General features: G+C 43.1%; 1 protein-coding gene across 1 annotated transcript in view; it reads left to right on the top strand.

Annotated features, from left to right (window-relative positions):
• The window catches only part of WHRN (whirlin), a 618751-nt gene that overhangs the window by 377535 nt on the left and 221909 nt on the right, over window positions 1–19307 (top strand). Inside the window, exon 5 of the mRNA XM_069241507.1 lies at window positions 7747–7783. Coding sequence (XP_069097608.1) covers window positions 7747–7783 — 37 coding nt within the window. The remainder of the gene's footprint in view (window positions 1–7746; window positions 7784–19307) is intronic.

Raw genomic sequence — 19307 nt, 5'->3', positions numbered from 1 at the left:
GTATAGACCATGCCACTGATAACATTTTTGTAGAAGAGAGATTGTAGCTGCTACACCAGCATGGGCAGAAACAACACCCTCATGAGCTGCTTTGATCAGTTCTAGCCTATGATCTTGGTTGGGAATCACACTATCACCCACCTCTGTTATTGTAATAAAGGGAATTTTTTGGGCTCTTAAGTGGTAGGACTGTTCGGTAAGGTATACTTTTGGAAGAGGCTTGCCATCAGCAAATCATTCACAATGGTCAAGATGTCATCATCTACTCTCGTATGAGAATGAGCTATTGCAGAAACAGATGCCATAGCACCTCCACATTTGGCAGCTTCATCAGCCAACGTATTTCCTATATCGTGTATACCAACACGTTGATGGCCCAGTGTATGTATTACATGAAACCATGGCAGTTTGTCTTTAAGACCTGCCACTTTCAGCCACAAAAAAATATGTTTTATGGTGTTTCCTTTGGAACCTCTGAACCCATTAAGGCATCAGTAATACAAGCTTTCATTGAAGGACTGGACACAATAATACAAATCACACACAATAAGAGTTGGAAGTTCAGGATCCGTATGTTCCAGTGTCAAAAACAATGCCTTAAGCTCAGCAAGTTGTACTGTGAAATCTCCTAGGGACTGTGTGTAGGTCTGTAGAGGTGGAAATTGCCATCCCTCATAACTCCACAAACGTCCACCCAAGCCACAGAGTATTGGTGTTTGGAACCTACACCTGGTTGAGATGAACCATCAGTATAAATGATGATTCGATAGTGGTCAAGAGGCATGACATTAGTGGCATGGTGTACTCCAGTTCGTATTGGAGAAATTCTTGGGTCTGAAGTTATGGATCAAAAACATAATCAACATTAGTGGGAATAAAGGAGATAGCCCACTCTATCCAACATGGATGTGATGCTTTACCATTTGGATTGCTAACTTTGGTAACAGCATCAAGGGCTGGGATCGGCGTAATGACAATAATGCACTTACCCTTGGTAAGTGGTCTCGCCTTGATGACCATTATCTGAACTAGAGTCAGTATTTCTTCTGTTGGTGCAAAACGCATTACAGCATTGAAGTATGTTAGACTTGGTATCCTTGGCATGGTCTCCCCTAACTTTTTGCCTCTGTTTCCCAGGTTGTTAATGTGTGTTGGACTCTGTTTTTGCTACTCTGGGCACTTTACCACTGCTATCCAGTGCTAAAGTGCAAGTGCTCCTATGAAAAATGAATGTGTAATTGGACTTGCATGATTGGCATATTTGATTTACTAGTAAGTCCCTAGTACAGTGCACTAGAGGTGCCCAGGACCTGTAAATCAAATGCTACTAGTGGGCCTGCTGCACTGATTGTGCCACCCACATGAGTAGCCCTGTAAACATGTCTCAGACCTGCCACTGCAGTGTGTGTGTGTGTGTGCCATCTTGCACTTCCAATTCGACTTGGCAAGTGTACCTACTTGCCAGGCCTAAACCTTCCCTTTTTATGCATGTAAGGCACACCTAAGGTAGGCCCTAGGTATTTCCATGGACAGGGTGCAGTGTATGTTAAAGGCGGGACATGTACTTATGTGTTGTACATGTCCTGACAGTGAAATACTGCCAAATGTGGTTTTCACTGTGCAAGGCCTATCTCTCTCATAGATTAACATGGGGGCTGCCTTTAAATGTTATTAAAGTACAGATTCCCATTGGGAGCAGATAGAAATTTGGAGTTTAGGGTCTCTGAGCTCACAATGTAAAAATACATCTTTTAGTGAAGTTAATTTGTAGATTGTGTGTTTGAAAATGAGACTTTTAGATGAGCATTTTCTTGCTTAAACCATACTGTGACTCTTCCTGTTTGTGGATTCCCTGTCTGGGTCAGTTTGACAGTTGGGCTGTTTGGAACCTCTCTCTAGACAGTGACAGAAAGGGGGATGGTGGTGTGGCCTGCATATCCTGATGAGCCATCTGTGCTGAAAGGGAGGGGAGGAGTGGTCACTCACACCTGAATGGGCTGTGCCTGCCCTCACACAATGCAGTCTTTAACCTCCTGATGGGTGGCTGGGGCCTGACCTGGACAAGAAAGTATCTTACAGACGCTTGAGACTTTATTTTGAAGTTTGCCAGCTTCAAAGGCAGAAATGGGTATAAGTATTGGACCCAAAACCCCAGACTTTAGATTACTTCAAGGATTCAAGAGGAACCTCTACCTGGAGAAGAGATGAAGAGCTGAGGAGAAGTGCTGCCCTGGCCTGTGACTGTGCTGTGTTGGGCTTTCCTGCAGTTGCTGCTTCTGCCTGTATGTGCAAGGAGACAGAGACTGGACTTTGTTGCATTCCTGCTTGAGAGGTAACTTTAAGGGCTTTGAGTAGCTCTTGCCTCCTGTTTTGAAGCCTCAGGGACAGCAACGGCTTCACCAACCAGACCTGAGTCTATATGCTGTGGACTCTAGCTTGCCAGAGGGTACCATTCAAGTTCCTGGACCCCTGGAAGTGAATTCCTGGAGAAAAACCAGTCTAACGATGCCAGACAATGCCATGCGACTTTGCAAGGGACGCCGCTGCCCAGAACCACGACGCTGCATGCCCTGAGGCCGTGGACCTCGCAGAAGTCTGACGACCCTGTAGGCCTCACGTCGCTGCAGCTGCTGATCCTGCCTGACTTTGCTGACACCAAAGTGTCGTAAGTCCAACGTCCATGATGATCCAACACCACCACAGCGCCTGCGGCCCTGTGACCTCATCACAGCATTGTGACTCAACCGGACTTCGCCACTGCTGGAACCAAGGGACCGACTTTGCATCTGACACCGCTTCACCTCCACTGCTCTGTAGTGAAGACCCGACGTGACTGCGCGACACTGCTGTCCTTCAGCCCCATGGCACCGGAACCGAGGCCACATTGGACCCAGCGAAGCCGCTCTCCCCGACTCCGTGCAGCGGCCTGTTTTCTACTGGTTTCTTAAGGTACTGTACCTATGGGTCGAATGGCTTCGTAAAAGGTGCCATTGGGTCACATTGTAGGAAACGACTCTGTCAAGATTGCGCATACCAACTTGCAGTATTTGTGCCTCAAGGCACTGTTTTCTTGTTTTTAAGTGTTAAGTTTGTATTTTCAACTGTATATTGGGGATTTTTATCATATCCAATCTTGTTTATTTAGATAAAATATTTACTATTTTTCTAAACCTGTGTTGTGGTCTTTTGTAGTGGTCCACTGTATTAGTGTGTGTTTGTACAAGTACTTAACACATTGTCTCTGAGTTAAGCCTGCCTGCTTGTGCCAGGCTATGAAGGGGGGAGTGGGGGTTAACTGAGTGTGATTCTCCTTTACCCTGACTAGAGGGAGGGTCCTTGCTTGGACAGGGGGTAACCTGACTGCCAACCAAACACCCATTTCTAACAGAGTATAAGTGTGATTTGTACACCATGGGTACCGTGTCATCTTCATTGAATGTGACATATGTGAATCCCGTGGCATCCGGAATGGCCTGAACTACCAAATTTTTTTTGTTTTCAAATGTGTGTAAGTGTTAGGCTTCTAACATGTCAGTTTGTAATGATCTAAGAATTTATATATGTTTTGGCGTCCACTGTTTGCTTGAGAAATCATGATGGATCAAATTATAAAGTGGTTTTATGCACCAAGCATAATGTGGAATGTATATTCTGCCAAAGTTAGAGAATCCTAACAAGGATTGTAGTTTCTTAATATTTTTTAGTGCTTGTAGTTGTACACACTTCTCTAAGAACTGTGGTGCCAGACCTTTTTCCTAATTTGAAAGCTCACAGGACACTGAGGAAAACAATTTTAGTTTTCTTAAAGATGAATTTGTAGGCATTATCAGCAAATCCCAGTACAATGCGATCTACCCTGGCCAGATATATGTTGAGGTCATTATCTGTCAGATAAATGTCATCAACATAGGATAACGTCTCCGGATCAGTACCTTGTAATATAGATGTCACAGGAGCTGAGAACAATCCTGGATTGCTCTTAATCCCTTGGGGAAGTCGGCAAAAACGACCCTGTCAGCCTAATGTGGAGAATGTGCTTAAATTCTGGCTTTCAAGTGCTAGATTTTGGCAGAAAAACCTGTTGGAGATATCCAGGGCTGTTTCGTATTTTTTGCATACAATGTTGTTCACAAGAGAGGTGCTATGTGAATTTTGACTAGCAAGTGTGCGTGTGTGACTTTAAATGTCTGTAATGTTAGACTATTCTAGAAGAATGGTCTGGCTCAACTGTGGGAAACAAGGGGTTATTCATAGCTGATACACAGCAATTACTCTCTGGTACTCAAGTTGTGATAGGATTTCCCTCACTGAGGCTTGAGTATCACGTTTTATTTGGTGCTGAGTTTGTACTTGTGGATTGGACCTTATCGGTATGATGTAATAAGGAGAATCCCTATACCAACCCATGTGGTACAGCGCTGGAGCCTGTGCCAGAAACCAATCTGCAGCATAGGCTTTCTTCACTGGTTCTAGAACTAGGACCAAAAAAGAAGGCAAAATGACATCTTCACCTTGTTGGGAACATTCGGACAAACTCTGGCGGCCAGTATTTTTCTGCCAGAAGTATGTCATAGTTTAGCTTTAATCTTTCCCAGAAAACTACTTTGATTGTGCACTCAATGTCCCCCTCAATTTGAATTTTTCATTTATAAATCCTGTTAGGTGGGGCAAAGACCCTGTCTGGTGTTTCGAATTCAAGGTAGTTGTTAGTTGCTGTCACCTCGAGATGCTCTTGAAGATTCTGGTGAACTATTGTGACCTCTGCCACACTCTGTAGCAGAGTCACTCCCCACATCCTGTTCTTCTGTAGGGTCCTCAATATGTGAGACATACTTAGCCCAAAAGTGCCACAACCTTCTTCTTTTCAAATTGAGGTTTGTGATGTGGCGAATTCTCTTCCTTTTTTATCAAGACGTCAGATGAGGTTTGTGAGTCCTTTTTTAGTTTCACATAATCATTTCTGTATTCTGACTGCTCACCTCTCTCGGTTCATTTGTTGGATGAGTTCTGAAAGGTATGAGAAGAACGTATATCAGAATGCTGATACCTGTCTGGTTGATTTAAATTGTCATGATTTTTAAGATTGTAGTTTCTCAGAAGTCTCGGAATGCGGAGGTTCTCTTCATTGTTTTACTTTATCTTTATTAGATTTTTATTTGTCCCTGCGTTTTTTAGTACCCTCCTGCACTTGCTTGGTATGATGCTTTTAGGAATTACCTTTAAGCTATGGCTGAGTTGGTATGGCTCCCAAACTATCCCTGCCTATATTAGTGTAAGTCTCTGCAATAATCTTTGGCAGCTTGTATTCCTGGTCTATCTGAGGAACATTTCAGCAATGGCAAATTGCCAATGCAGCTTCTTCCCCATTAATGTTACTTAAAATAATTGAGGAGACTGGGTCAAAATTGCCCATCAATTCCATCCCAATATCAGAGGCTGAGGCTGCCGTGTGTTCATTTTGAATTTGTTTCAACATATTGAGTAAATTTGCAGTGCTGGCATACCATGTGTCGTAGTTTAAGTTACAGCAAATACTGTGCCCCAACTGGCACAGTCATCTATGGAGGGAACCATTCTAAATGGCATATACCATATTATGAGAATTCTGTGTTTGACTTGGGGTCCTGTATGGGGAAACACTGCTTACAGCTGATTTGTTTCTGTGCAATCCAAAAGAGAATTTCTTCATGTGTGGTGGGAACCTTACCCTTAATTTAGTTAATAGTTACCAGGTTTATTGCTGGTGTAGCCAATTGTTGAGCAGCCCTTGCTGGGACGGTGTTCAAAATCTACATTACAAATTAAGTAAGCATCTATATATTTTAATTAGATTATTATATTGTGAGTGCAGATCCACTGTCTGTAAATTTTGTATGTTTGGAATTAGTGTGTAGGGAGCTAGTAATGGCCATGAGGCCTTATCATTACTGAGGGGTTGTAGTATAACATTAGCAACCACATGTGGGAGAGTGCCTTGAAACCAGTTGTGGTTTTCTTGATATAATAATGGTGTTTCTAGTTATTGATAAGCTCTCTACTGTTCAGGTGGATTTGCTACGGTATGTATGAAAGGGGTTTGTGTCCACTGCAGGAAATGTGACCCATAAATAGAAACTTTCTGTTCTGTACTCATTGTGTGCTTCTACCACAAATGTAACATCTCCACCCCATTAGCAAGCCCATTAGCAAGTTAATATTGAGTGACGGTCTGTCTACAATTTACTGGAATTACGATATATGTAACAGGTAAAATTCAGAGAGAGAAGCACAAAATTGTGGTATCTTTTTAAGGTTCAAGCCTGAGCAACCTACAGACTAAGATAGGTCCTACCTATTTAGCCGAGAAGAATTTTTCCCTAATACCACAAACGTCTTTGTATAAAGGTGATTAGGGCACCTTTGGCATGCGAGAGATAGCCATTAAATTTGTACCCAACCAATGTTGGTAGCCCCATGTCATGTGGTTTCCATTATGATAATAAGACTGCATGTAGAGGGTGACCCCCTTTTGCTCAGTTACTCAGTGACTCACACATGCCAAGGTAGGACACAAGATGCAAACCGGATTTCAATGTATTTATTGAAAGAATTGCATCCTAGTATAAGAAACATGAGCTGCAATAATGAGGCAGATGAAACATAGTATGGGCATCATCATTACAACCAGTGTAAAGTAGATAAACAACCCAACCATTTTGTATGATTCTAGAAACCCTAGAGATTCCTGCTTACACCCTATGTCTATGTCTAGATAAGGGAGCATAGTGGTGGTAACCCATCTGCCTGGCTCAATGAAAAGGAGTAACTCCAACACCAACCACGTACCTGAGTAGAATGGCAACGGTTTGGCTGTTGTCTGGATGGCAATATTCTCAGGAAGCTGAAGTGTCAGCACCAGGATCAGCAGTGCTATCTGTGGAATCATGTGCATCCCAGAATGGCCAAGACTGGAATGCCCTCTGCCTCCTTTAGGCTTATGTGTTGTTTATATAATAAACCATACAGAGTTCTAAGAGAAGGCCTGATGTACTGATGTGTCTAGAAAATGGGGACTGACTCCTGAGGTCCTGGAGTGGCAATACGAGTTAGTATATCATGTACTATACATGACAGCCTTGAACAAGGCACAAAGTCCATTGTGTACAAATGGCTGATAAAATGTATAGAGCAAACAACTATGTCTTCTTGGAAAGTTGGCTGTGCTAAAAAATATGAAATTAACAAAATTCATACAAATGTAAAAGGCACAGGCTACTGACCTAACGGTAACAAAAAGATATCCAATCTAGGTACTAAAGGCGTCCTACAGTATGTCCACCTCCCCCCATGAATAGGAATGGCCTGGTTCAATTCTATGGGACAAGCTTGAGAGCCTTCATGTTCCCTCTCGTCTTTTCTATTTATCTTCATATCTGCATTCCCTGTCTATGAACCATAGTTCCTTTTCCGTTTGATCTACTCCCAAACTCATGAGTATCCAAACCAAAGACCTGGTTGTGGGCAAAGAATAGCCTATTCCAGAATCCCCGGATCAGTTCTGTTTAGCATCACTCCACAGTTGGTACTATATGGAGTATGTAAATTAGTTTCCCTCAGCATTCAATGGCCCGCTGCATTGTTTCTTCTTAAAACTGACATGATCGGGAGCCCACACTTCAACGCAATCACTTATGAATTGATTAGATTTTCTGCTGAAAGCCTGAAATGATGCGTTCATGGTGCTAAACTTATTTCTAATTTTTCCAGGATGACCCGGGATGCCTCCGCAGAGGGAACATCAAAGGTAAGACCATAATACTATGATTTTAGAAATCCATTAAAATATATTAGAATACTGACTAAATTACTCGGTCACTCTACTGCTTTGCACCCATTCTTGTGCTGTATCCTTTTATTCCTCACTTGGTCTGTCTCCTTTTTTTTTACTAACAAATAAGTTACTATCACTAAAGGTGTATTCACAAAGGTGTTACTGTTTTGTTTGTACAGTAATTTATTGTTGCTCAAGTGATCAAAGCAGACACACCACTCCATGAATTAGTCTCCTAAAACATCGACTCTCTCAAAGGCTGCCCTCGTACTATGAGATCTTTTCCATGGCATTTGTGTTGACCTTCATAAACATTAATTGCAAACTTGATAACAGCTGCTATTGGTACCTATAGTACTTTTGCCTGTGCCAGTTTCCATATAAAAGTAAATGGCAGCCGACCGCTTTCTAATTACAATTTCCATTGTTGATTTAGGCTGGGCACTGGCTTATTTCTGCTGAAATGTTAAGCCATTCTCGATATATGTAGCGGTAGGCAAACAAGTCTGCTACGCCAGCAGAGTTTGCGGAGTTTTGCGCACTCTGCTTGGAGTTCTGGCAAAACTCCACCAATTGCTGTGTGGTGGAGTTTTTTTCTCATGCACAGCTCACCAGTGTTAAGTTGGTTAGCATGACTGAGAATTTGCATTCCCCATCGTAATTTTCCAGCGGTAGAACACCTCCCGGTGCAATTTCTCAATGCGATCAGTCACAGCTGACTTGCGTTGAAAAAGCTACCACTCCAGTAGAAAATTTACTTGAGTAGCAAGAAGAAGCAGCACCCTGTGGCATACTGCATGGTGCCATTTGCGCTGATTTTACAGCACGGAACATGCTCCCAATGCTAGAAATCAGCAATAGCAGCGCAATGTACCAAAATTCCACTGCTCACAGAACTCTGCACAATCTTGCTGAGTTTTTATGTAACTCCGCCGAGTCCAGAGAGTGAAACTCGGAGAGTTCCATCCAGGCCTAGATTATGCTGTATCACCACTTTCCACCTTTTAGGTCTGGCTTGACAGCCCAACTGTTTGCACTAAGTATTGTTGCCAATTCATTGAAATATACATCCAATTAGTAGAGAATCACCCTAAAATGTATGCAATCAACAAAGCAACGAAAGCAATGACTTCATTACAAAGCTAAAGCCTGTCTGCATAATATTTGTATCATACATAACACAGAATGAAACCCTTTAGACCTTACTATGTCCATGCATGAATGGATGGCAATCTTTGCCAGCTATCTTGACCATCAGCTTTCACAATGGCTTAGTATCATTGCAAGGGTTGTACTGTGCAAGGCATCTAAATCAGTGGTTCCCAACCTGTGGTCTGGGGACCCCTGGGGGTCCGCGAAGCCTCTTCAGGGGGTCTGCAACTGCTTAGAAATATTAAAGAATCAGTGGGGGGTCCCCAGACTCCAAAAAAGATTTAGTGGGGGTCCCCGGGCTCCAGTGACAATAAAGTGGGGGTCCACAGAAGTCAAAAGGTTGGGAACCACTGATCTAAACGATTCCTACGAGCTCTGTATGACAAAACATAAAGAATGTCTAAAATAGGGTACAGATGATGGAAAATCATCACAAATGTATCTAGATGTAAGGGATATGTGTATTTCTTACAGGGGTTATAATCTAATGTAAAGCCCTTGTCGAAATAAGCAGAGCATACGAAAGAGCCTGAAATGTATCATGACTTTATTTATGGTCACTAGCCCATGTTTGAATTCACACAGCACTGGGTGCTCACAGTTACCCTTCTTAAAACCTCAATACCACTGTTTGTTTAATTGTTGTACAAACACTGTTGCAGCGCAGTCACAATTCTAAGGTACACTATACAATCCCATAACAAATTACTTCCTCTGAAGACTGGAAACTTCTCCAGCTACTGTGTGACTTACAAAACTCCAAGAACTATGCATGTCAGTCAATGCAATTGCAGATTTCCATACATCGTTCATAGGATTGTTCACACTGATAGAGCGCTTTGCTTCATGCAAATTCTGCTGCAAATGTAGGTCCATGAAGCACCCTCTGAGGAATCCTTGCCTCTGAATGAGGCTCACATCAAAATTAAACACATATCAATAATGCGAAGCACATTAGGCTCCACAAGGAAGACAGAGTGGTTAGGTTTCAAACCATGAAGGTTTATTAAAGGATTAACACAGCTTCAAAGCAAAATCTTCAAATTATTGGTAAATCCATAATCAGTACATGAACGTGTTAGTTAATATGTTCAAAGCAATTAAAAAGATTATAAAACAAAGACAAACTATTATAAAGCTGTCTCAAAAGGAAAGTTAAACATGATCATTTCTCCCATAAAGAGAGCACGCTACTCTGCTAAGTCAGGGAAAGGTTCTGCTGAGAAACTTGGAAAAAGGGCATCCGCCTAAGAGTCAGTCAGAAGCTTCTGGGAGTCAGGCAATAAATGTTCTGCCACAAAGGCATCTGAAAAGCATCTGCTCTAAAGGCAAGTGTAAGAGCATCTGAATCTCCACCTACACCGCATTAGCATAAAGCACACAGTTCTAAGATTTGATACAGCTACAACTGGTTCCCCACAACTGGCCAAATGGGTTGAAGCACCGACTGGTAATATAAACTCATTATTTTCTCAAGCAACTGCACAACAAGGCTACTTTAAATGTCCTTCAAACTTGCAGTTATCAGCAACATAACGTGATACATTGAACCAAGTTGTGCTCTGCAGGCGCATCACAACTGCTCATTAGCCACATTATACAAGGATTGAGTTAAAGAAAACATTTCACAGGGGAACAGAACACTAAGGTCTCATTGAGATCAAGTATATGGAGTTGACTTCTCCTCAAATAAAAAGACTAGTTAGGAAAGCAAGATGGCAACCAGATGTTAGCCATTTTTAAAATGTGGTCCACATTAGCTATGATCAATCTAAATGTGAAAAATGCACACTCTGTACGTTTGTGTGTTCCAAGTTATAGTTGCTATCATTAAATTAGAAAAATTTATCTTCAACATTGCAAGCACTTAATAGCAGTAACTATCACTTAAATACAACACTGAAGTGTGGCACCCGCCAAGGTTGCCCACGGTCACCTCTCCTGCTTGCCCTGGTGATGGAGCCCTTAGCCTGTATGTTGTGGTCTGCAAGAAGAGTTTGAGAGGTGCTGTAACACACGTAGTTTCTCAGTGTGCTGGCAACACTTTAGTGTTTCTGATGGACCTGCCCACATGTTACGCATGCACGATGAATATAGGAAACTATTCTGCCTTCGTGAAAACTGGACAACATTTTGACTGTTTTATATTGACTTATGATCATGCAATAAAGAACGCTTTATTTCATCTAGGCCGGAAACGGCATGTAACTAAACTTAACTGTCTAGGAATCAAGATAACATCTGATATTGACAGCTATATATATAATTTAGGTATAGAATGGACGCTGGCTGACATATGTAGAACCATGTTTTGAAAGACGCTCCCCCTTCCTAATGTGGTATGGGGTGTCCTAATAAAGATGGTGATCCTGCCTAAACGTCTGTAGGTATCTTGGGTAATGTTTTGCTTAATACCCTAGCGAGGTGGGCTGCTTCATGGCTCCATGAATGAAGGCGGGGATGGGGAGCAAGCCGCAAGTAATGTAGGGGAGTCATGGATATGCGGAATGCATCGCCGGGCTCTATTCCTTGGCTGCCCAGGTGAGTGGAGAGTGCATCAGAGTGCAGATTGCTCCGGCCATGAGTCTCCCACTTGGGCTGAGTGTGGATTTACTGAGAGGGCTGAGGTTGAGGACTAAAGTGCTGCGCTCCCTTCTCTCTCGTACCAGCTAGTTCTCAAACTTGCACCCACAGCAACAAGCCCTTGTCAGGGAGAGTGACCTCAGGGCATCAGTCAAATAAGAATCAAGGATGAGGTCTAGGTCATCAGCAGGACCTCGGGTGACTAGAGCAGCAAGCTGGCAAAGCCGCTTTACAAGGTTGTCACAGTCCCCCGCAGGTGATGAGTAGGAGCAAGTGAACCAGTCTTTGACGTCAGGCTGGAAGGGATCTTCGGTTTCCAGTTGCAGGGCAGAGACCAGCAGGCAGTAGGGCAGCTTAGCACAGCAGGGCAGCTCAGCACAGCAGGGCAGCAGTTCCTGGTAGCAGTCAGTCACAGCAGAGTGGCAAGACTTCTGGCACAGCAGCTTTTACTCCAGCAGAGTTTCTTCTTAGTCCAGCAGTATACTACTGAGTGGGTCCAGAGACCCAATACTTATACAAGAAAGTGCCTTTAATGTGGGGGAATGACCCCAAAAGGTTCCTTGTGAAGTGCACAGGTCACCTGTTCAGGTCAGTTTCGGCTCCAGACAGCCAGTGGGAGGTAATCAGCCCCTTTGTGTGAACTCTAGTCCTTACCATTTTGAGGTGTAAGTGTGAGCCCTTCCCAAACCTGTCCCCAGGAAGACCCATCAGTATGCAGATGTGGCTAAGTATCCTGTGTTGTGGGTGTCTGAAGAGAATGCACACATATAGCTGTCACCTAGCCCAAGCCAGACTTGTATTGGAGATAGGCTCTAGGCACAAAGGGCAGAGAATGCAGAGAATTGACAACCTTCTAAAAGTGGCATTCCTAAAATAGTAATAATATATCCGACTTTACCAGTAAAGAGGATTTATTACCACCATTCCAATGGTACTAAACATGATGCAGCTACTCCTCTCAGATCAGGAATTACTGCTTAAAGATTTCCAAATGCCGGCCTATGAGAGGGGCAGTCTGCACAGTAATGGAAAAGGACATCAGGAGTTTTTCATTACTAGGGCATGAAAAACTTAAAGGTACATGTCTTACCTTTTGTTTACATAGCACCCTGCCCTATGGGCTACCTAGGGCCTACCTTAGCAATGACTTATATGTAAGAAAAGGGGAGTTTGGGACTTGGCAAGAGGTTTTAAATCCCAAGTTGAGGTGGCAGTGGGACTGCCCACGCAGGCTTTGCCGTGGCAGGCCTGAGACAGGTTTACAGGGCTACTGAAGTGGGTGGCCCACTAGTAGTATTTCATTTAAAGGCCCTGGGTATGTGGTATACAACTCCGCAAGGGACTTACATGTAAATAAGTATGCCAATTGGGGATACACCAATGTTACAATGCTATAGGGGAAAAGCACATGCACTTTAGCACTGAATAGCAGCAGTAAAGTGCTCAGAGTCCTAAGGCCAACAAAAAGATGCAACAGCAAGACAGGAGGTAAAGGCAAAATGTAAGAAGGTATGTTCACCCTAAGGATGTCAGGTCTAACAATCAGGATGTGAGCAAAGACTCCTGGCAGGTTGCATGGTGACAATGAACATAAATATTTGTTTCCTTCCCCAGAGGCAGTGGGTCGTGAGGTCTCCTATTTAGTTTTCCTTATGTCGGTAATATGGGATCTAACATCCAGTCTCATTAAACAAAAGATACTGTATGCAAATCAGATGCCACTATGGGGGCTAAAAGAATTTTGCAGGCTTAACCCTGGAAGCTACAGCAGCAAGCTGGGTATATATGGTATATACTATCATAGGACTCGATTTGATGAAGTGGACTCGATGTGCGGTTTTGAACAGACACATGGTCAGATTAGCAACCCAGTGTCCTCTATATATAAGCCCTCTTTCGAGAGTGTAGGTTGAAAATATCGGGTGTAGGTTGGAAATATCGAAGACAAAATATTGAATGTTCACAATATCATTACCAGAATATTGAGGGGGAAAATTTGAAATGTACGTTTTTAACCATTTTCTATACCTAACTCCACATATACAATACATACCTGTGTGATATACATTTTTAAGCCACATACTTGTGGAATAAGAGTAGTAAATTCTTACTGCCTTCTGTGCAGTTATGTTTGATATTTTAGCCTTCTATATTCTAGCCACGATATTGTGAACCCCATTCAGTATTTTGTCTTCGATATTCCTTAAGCGAGAAATTGGGTAATTGATTGATGGGGTGAAGACCCTTCTCAAGTAACAACCACAATCCTTCTAAGTGTGAACCACAGAAATCACTAAATTAACCTGTGCTTATCCCTGTGATAGCTTGGCACAAAAGCAGTCAGGCTTATCTTAGCGGCATTGAGTTAAGTATTTATGCTGCACTCAAACAGTAATAAAGTGAAAATACATCCCTCATCAATTTAGGAAAATAGAGTAAAATGTTATAAATAAAATTACACTAAATTCATTAAATTCAATTAGTAGAACCGGAGTTATGAATTTTTAATGAAAAATAGTGGCTTAAAGATCTATGGGCCAACCATGGTTATCTGATTGCGTGAGACTGGGGCAATGTTAAAAGTTATGCCCGACCATGATGGAGCACTGTCTGCATGTAAAGGGAAGATTGAGCCTGGCATTGGCTTACCTTCAAACTTGGTAGAAATTTTAAAGAAAAGTTCCTTTGAAGGTAAGGTTCAGTGGGACAAGGCAGCCTGCAGTGTGTCAGAAGAGGAGGCGTCATTGTCGAGAAGCCGCTGTCGAAGTGACGGTTAAGATTTCTACATTCAGACTTTGTCACTTTTGTGGAAGTTGCAGGCTGTAGCCAAAAAGTGCTTCACAATGCCTGATACCCCTTCCGAAAGGAGCAGCTGAACAGGATGTGCTGCTGTGGAGCAGAACGTAGCAGGAGCTACTGCGAATCATACCAACCAGTGATGCACCTCAGTCGGATCTGTGAGCAGGTTGGTCCCAGTCTCCTGATGGTGCTCACGCCTCTTTTTGGTGTAAAATGTTTAAAAATCCCAAGTTTCAGATTTGGATGGAGAAGCACCTTTAGCACTACTTCCAATGGTCCAGGACTGGTTGGGCACGACTTGGGGTTAGGACTCGCCTGGCAGGGACCAGGTGCAGGGTTTAAGGTCTCTAGAGCTTGTTATGTCTCTGTAGTTCACACAGGCAGCCAACCAACTAGCACTTGGAGTTAACCTGGTAGTCCAGGGACCAAGCAGCAGAGCAGTCGTCTGAGGTTACAAAGGAAGCGCAAAGCAGAATGCAGTCCTCTGGTAGCAGCAGGCAGTCCAATGATGTACTAATGTAACCCAATGTTATTCTATGGGAAAGGTAGACCTCACAGTAGTAAAAACAAATTTGGGAGTTTTTCACTACTGGTACACGTAAAACAAAACTTAAAATACCTTTTAAATACAATGCAGTCTGTCTTATTGAATGTTTAGGGCGTTCTTTAAGGATGAATTATAGTCATTAAATAGATAGGTTTAGACCTGGCAAAAGGCTTATTTCGCCAGGTTGAATTGGCAGTTTATAACTGAAAACAGGCTGCTTTGGCAGGTCTGAGACATGCTTTAAAGGGCTACTTAGCCAGTGGCACAATAAGTGCTGCAGGCCCACTAGCACATTTTAATTTACACGCTCTTTGTACATGTATTACTGCTGTACTAGGGTCTTATAAGTAAATTAAATGTGCCAATTGAGTCTAAAGCAATTTTATCATGTTTAAAATAGACAGCACAAGCACTTTACCACTGGGTAGCAGTGGTAAAGTGCACATATTCCAAATGCCAACAAAAATGAATTTCAGAAAACAGGAGACAAGAAGACAACAAGTTTGAGAGAAAACAACACCAATGATAGAGATTTTAGAGTTCAACTCCCAGACAGCAAATGGAATAAAACACTGGCATATTTTAAATTAACAATAATTGTGCTAGATTCCATATTATACAATTAAAATATATTTTCCAAATGTACTAGATGTCCATCAACCTCCAGAAAATACATAGTGATATACCTGCAGCATATCCAAGATGTCAGACAGATGGGATCATCAGCTTCACATGCTCCATTCCTTTCTGTGGAGCAGGGACCAAGCACTGATTCATTTAACTTATTCAGTGCCCATCTGCTGCTCCCAACGTGAATAAGTTACTGTTTTGTTCTTTTTAACTTCTAGTGCCCTGCAAACAGAAGGTGTGTGAAAGGCAAAACAGTGCAGAATAGGACAAACAAAATTGCAAAGTTTTATTTTGTTTAGTTAACTCTTTTCTTTTATTTTGTCTCCTTTTCTCACTTTGAATCTCATGTTTTGTTTTGTTTTTGCTTGTGGGTGCTATCCTCAAAAGATGACAATTATTTGGTTCTAAATATTGCAAAATGACCTTGTTTATTCTTATGTGTAATTTCCAAAATGATGCTTTAATACATAATCATGCATTCTACCCCAATCCATCCCACCCCAATCCACCCCGCACCAATCACATCCACCCCACTCCAATCAAATCCACCCCACTCCAATCCAAACCATTCACCCCACACCAATCCATTACAATCCACCACACTCCAGTACTCCCAGTCCGCCCCATTCCAATCAAAAATAATCTGCCCCACCCCAAACCAAAACAATTTGTTATACTCCAATCTGTCCCACTCCAATCCAAATCAATCCTCCTCACTCCAATTCAAAACAATCTGCCCCACTTCAATCTGCGCTACTCCAATCTGGCTCACTCAAATCTGCACCTTAACAGCCTACCCCACCCCACCTCACTACAATCCTATCCATCTCACCTCACCCCATCCAATCCATGCCACTCCATCCCAAATGACCCCACTCCAATCAACCACAATCCACCCCTCTCCAATTCAATCCTCCCCATACCAATCCAATCCACCCCAATCCATTCTACCACTCCACTCCAGTACAATCCACCTCACTCCACTCCAAAAAATCCACCCACTGCAATCCAATACACCCCACCCCACTGAATCGACCCACCCCACCCCAATCCAATCCAATCCAATCCACCTCAATCTAATCCACCCCTCTCCAATTCAGTCCACTCCACCCCAATCCAATCAACACAAATCCCATCCACACCTAAGCACTCTATATGTAGTTCCCACCCCCACTATGTACTCCTCTGTTTCCCCATCCTCCACCCCAGCGGTCCTTTTTTTTTTTTTTTATTACTTACATTTTTTTTAGGACTTGGCAGCTGACATTTGTTGCTAGGTTACTCCGCCTTTCAAAAAGTGATTTACAATTCCATAGGTGGATGCATTCAGGGCTGGCTTTAGGGCGGAGCGACCGGGGTGGCCGCACCAGGTGTTGACCTGGGAGGGTGGGCGCTGACCTCAGGGGGTGCTGTGTTTAGCAATAACTTACATAACTTGAGCTTTAAAAGCAATTGCTGAAAAGTTCCTTGTGGTCCAGCCTTCAGAAAGCAATTAAAATGTCAAGATAACTCTCGTGATTAATGTTCTTGCTAGAGCAAGAGATTGTCGTTTTGTCTGGTAGCAGTTTTGTCTCCCCGGGTTAATGTGCCTGCTGCAAAGAAGAGAACTATATTTTATGTGGCAAGCCAAGCGGATTAGTAAAGCCAGCCTTTACAAGCACTTTAAAACAAATCACATGTATGTGAGAGGGGCAATGGAGAGATGAGGCCAGGTGGTAGTAAGGGAATCAGAGGAGGTGGTCATGGGAAGGGGGGTGCCAAAAAAGATTGCTGCACCGGGCGCCACCAGTGCTAAAGCAGGCCCTGGGGCATTTACGCATTCCATAGATGGATGCTTGAGAGCACAAGTCATCATGCATGAAGGGATTGCGTTATTGCACCTTTGTTCTTTTTTATTTGGGATGACAGTGCATAGCATAAACAAAAAATGCTTGTCTTACCTTGTTGCTTTCTTTTTTCTGAACCTCGCCTATGTAAAATGCAAGTCCTACTTTTTTTTTTTTTAACAAGTGCTGAACTTTTGAAGGTTTTTTTAAGAAGTAATGTTTTCCAACTGTTATCTTGAGAAGTGTTAGTTTAGAGGTTTTGAGCTCACATCTTTCCCGATTTCCCAAAGTGGGCCACTTATTTAGCTAACTGATTTGCAAACGGGGGTCACTTTTATTTTGGTTCCCAGGCCTATTTTCTTTCCCAGTCCTACCCTAGTTGGTAAAGGACTCTAGTTTAATCACAAATCGCAAAAACTGGTTCATCAAGCAAAGATATCACCGTGGCATCGGACCATCACAACATTTTGTTCTAAGGGGTGGCCGTTTGCTGCTCCCTGCAATGTGCCGGCAGTGCCAACCCGGCCGCGGTGCCTCGCTGAAGGGATTGCATTTGCAGCCCGCGATGTGGCGAAATCGATCAAGCTTGACTTCATTCCTGCCGCTGAAGAACTCCCTTCTTTCACCACATGCCGGCGAAGAACTCCCGCCGATGGCTTGTCGCATTTCCTCCTAAGTCGCGCGCCACTTTCTTTGATACGTGGCGGAAGCCCTCGCGCTTCTTTTAAAATGGAAATCAGCCTTGCGCACGGCCTAGCAGGTGGCGTTGGCTGATAACGTTTTAATATATTCTTGCTTTTTTCTGCAAATATCTTTCAGAATTTGCTCGGCTGTAAGTCCCTCTGTTCCTGACCCACTCCCAGCCGCCCCTGAACTGCGCGCCCGAAGCTTGGTATAAGGAAACTTTTAATCTTAAATTGTAATTTAGAAGATTTACGCTTCTCTGTGTACTTCTTCCTACAGAAAGAATTTATCTGGAAGCTGCCAGGCCTGCGCTGATTTGCACGTTCAAGCAGGAGGACAAAGTTGGCCGGGCCTCAAGTTTGTCTGCCCTTCTCCGACATTTACCACTTCCTTGTTCCAGTGCAACAAGTACATTTCGCACTGAGCAGGGTCTGGGAGCAGTGCTGGCTGGCCCTTGGTGTGTAACAGAATGGGTGCCAGGGGTAGGAGGACTGAAATGAACTTGTGCGTTGAGGTATATTAGGACAGCTGTTTCTAGCTTCCTGTTGCTACTGCAGGGATGCTAGGGACCAAGGTAGAAATACGTTATCCAGGGTTCGCTGTGTTGTTGAGTGATCAGTGATGCTACTTGCCAGGGTTGCGGTGTATTAGGAGATGTATGTTTGACTTCAGGTTGGACTAGCAGCAGGTCTCAAAGTCAGGATTGAGGTGATTTAAGTGAGTACATAGGAGTGGCAGGGCGTACGAATCAGGAAAAGGTGAATTGGCTTTGCTGGCCTTCTCTTTGAACTTGAAGGAGTTCTACAGGTCAGTGGTAAGGTGACTTGGGTGAGCTATACTTGGTTTCATGTCGGAATGGCAGGCCTTCCCTGGGTTTAAAATGAGGTGTTTACGGTATGCCATATTGGGCTTTGTGTTGGGATAGCTGGGATGCTTGAACGCAGAATCGAAAACATTTGGCCAAGCTATGTTGTGTTTTGTAATGGAATTGCAGGGGTGCTACAGGCCAGCACTGAGATAAATTCAGCAAGTTATGTTTGACTTTTGTATTGTAATTTCAGAGGTTCTGCAGGCCATGGATACGTGTTGTGGACCCGCACCATGTTTGACTCAGAGTTAAAATCGCAAAGGCTGAAGACCAGGATGGAACTAAATTCACCTAAATCATGTTCTGTTTTGTACTGGAGTAAGCAGGGGTACAGGCCAGGAAGAGCTATGTTTGACTTTGTAGTAACAGGGGTACATGTGAAAGTCATGTTTAGCTTTATATTGGAAC

The sequence above is a fragment of the Pleurodeles waltl genome, chromosome 6 (genome assembly GCF_031143425.1).
Source record: "Pleurodeles waltl isolate 20211129_DDA chromosome 6, aPleWal1.hap1.20221129, whole genome shotgun sequence".
NCBI lineage: Eukaryota > Metazoa > Chordata > Amphibia > Caudata > Salamandridae > Pleurodeles > Pleurodeles waltl.
The sequence above is the reverse complement of the archived record's forward strand: the minus strand, read 5'-3'. Positions and strand labels throughout refer to the sequence as shown.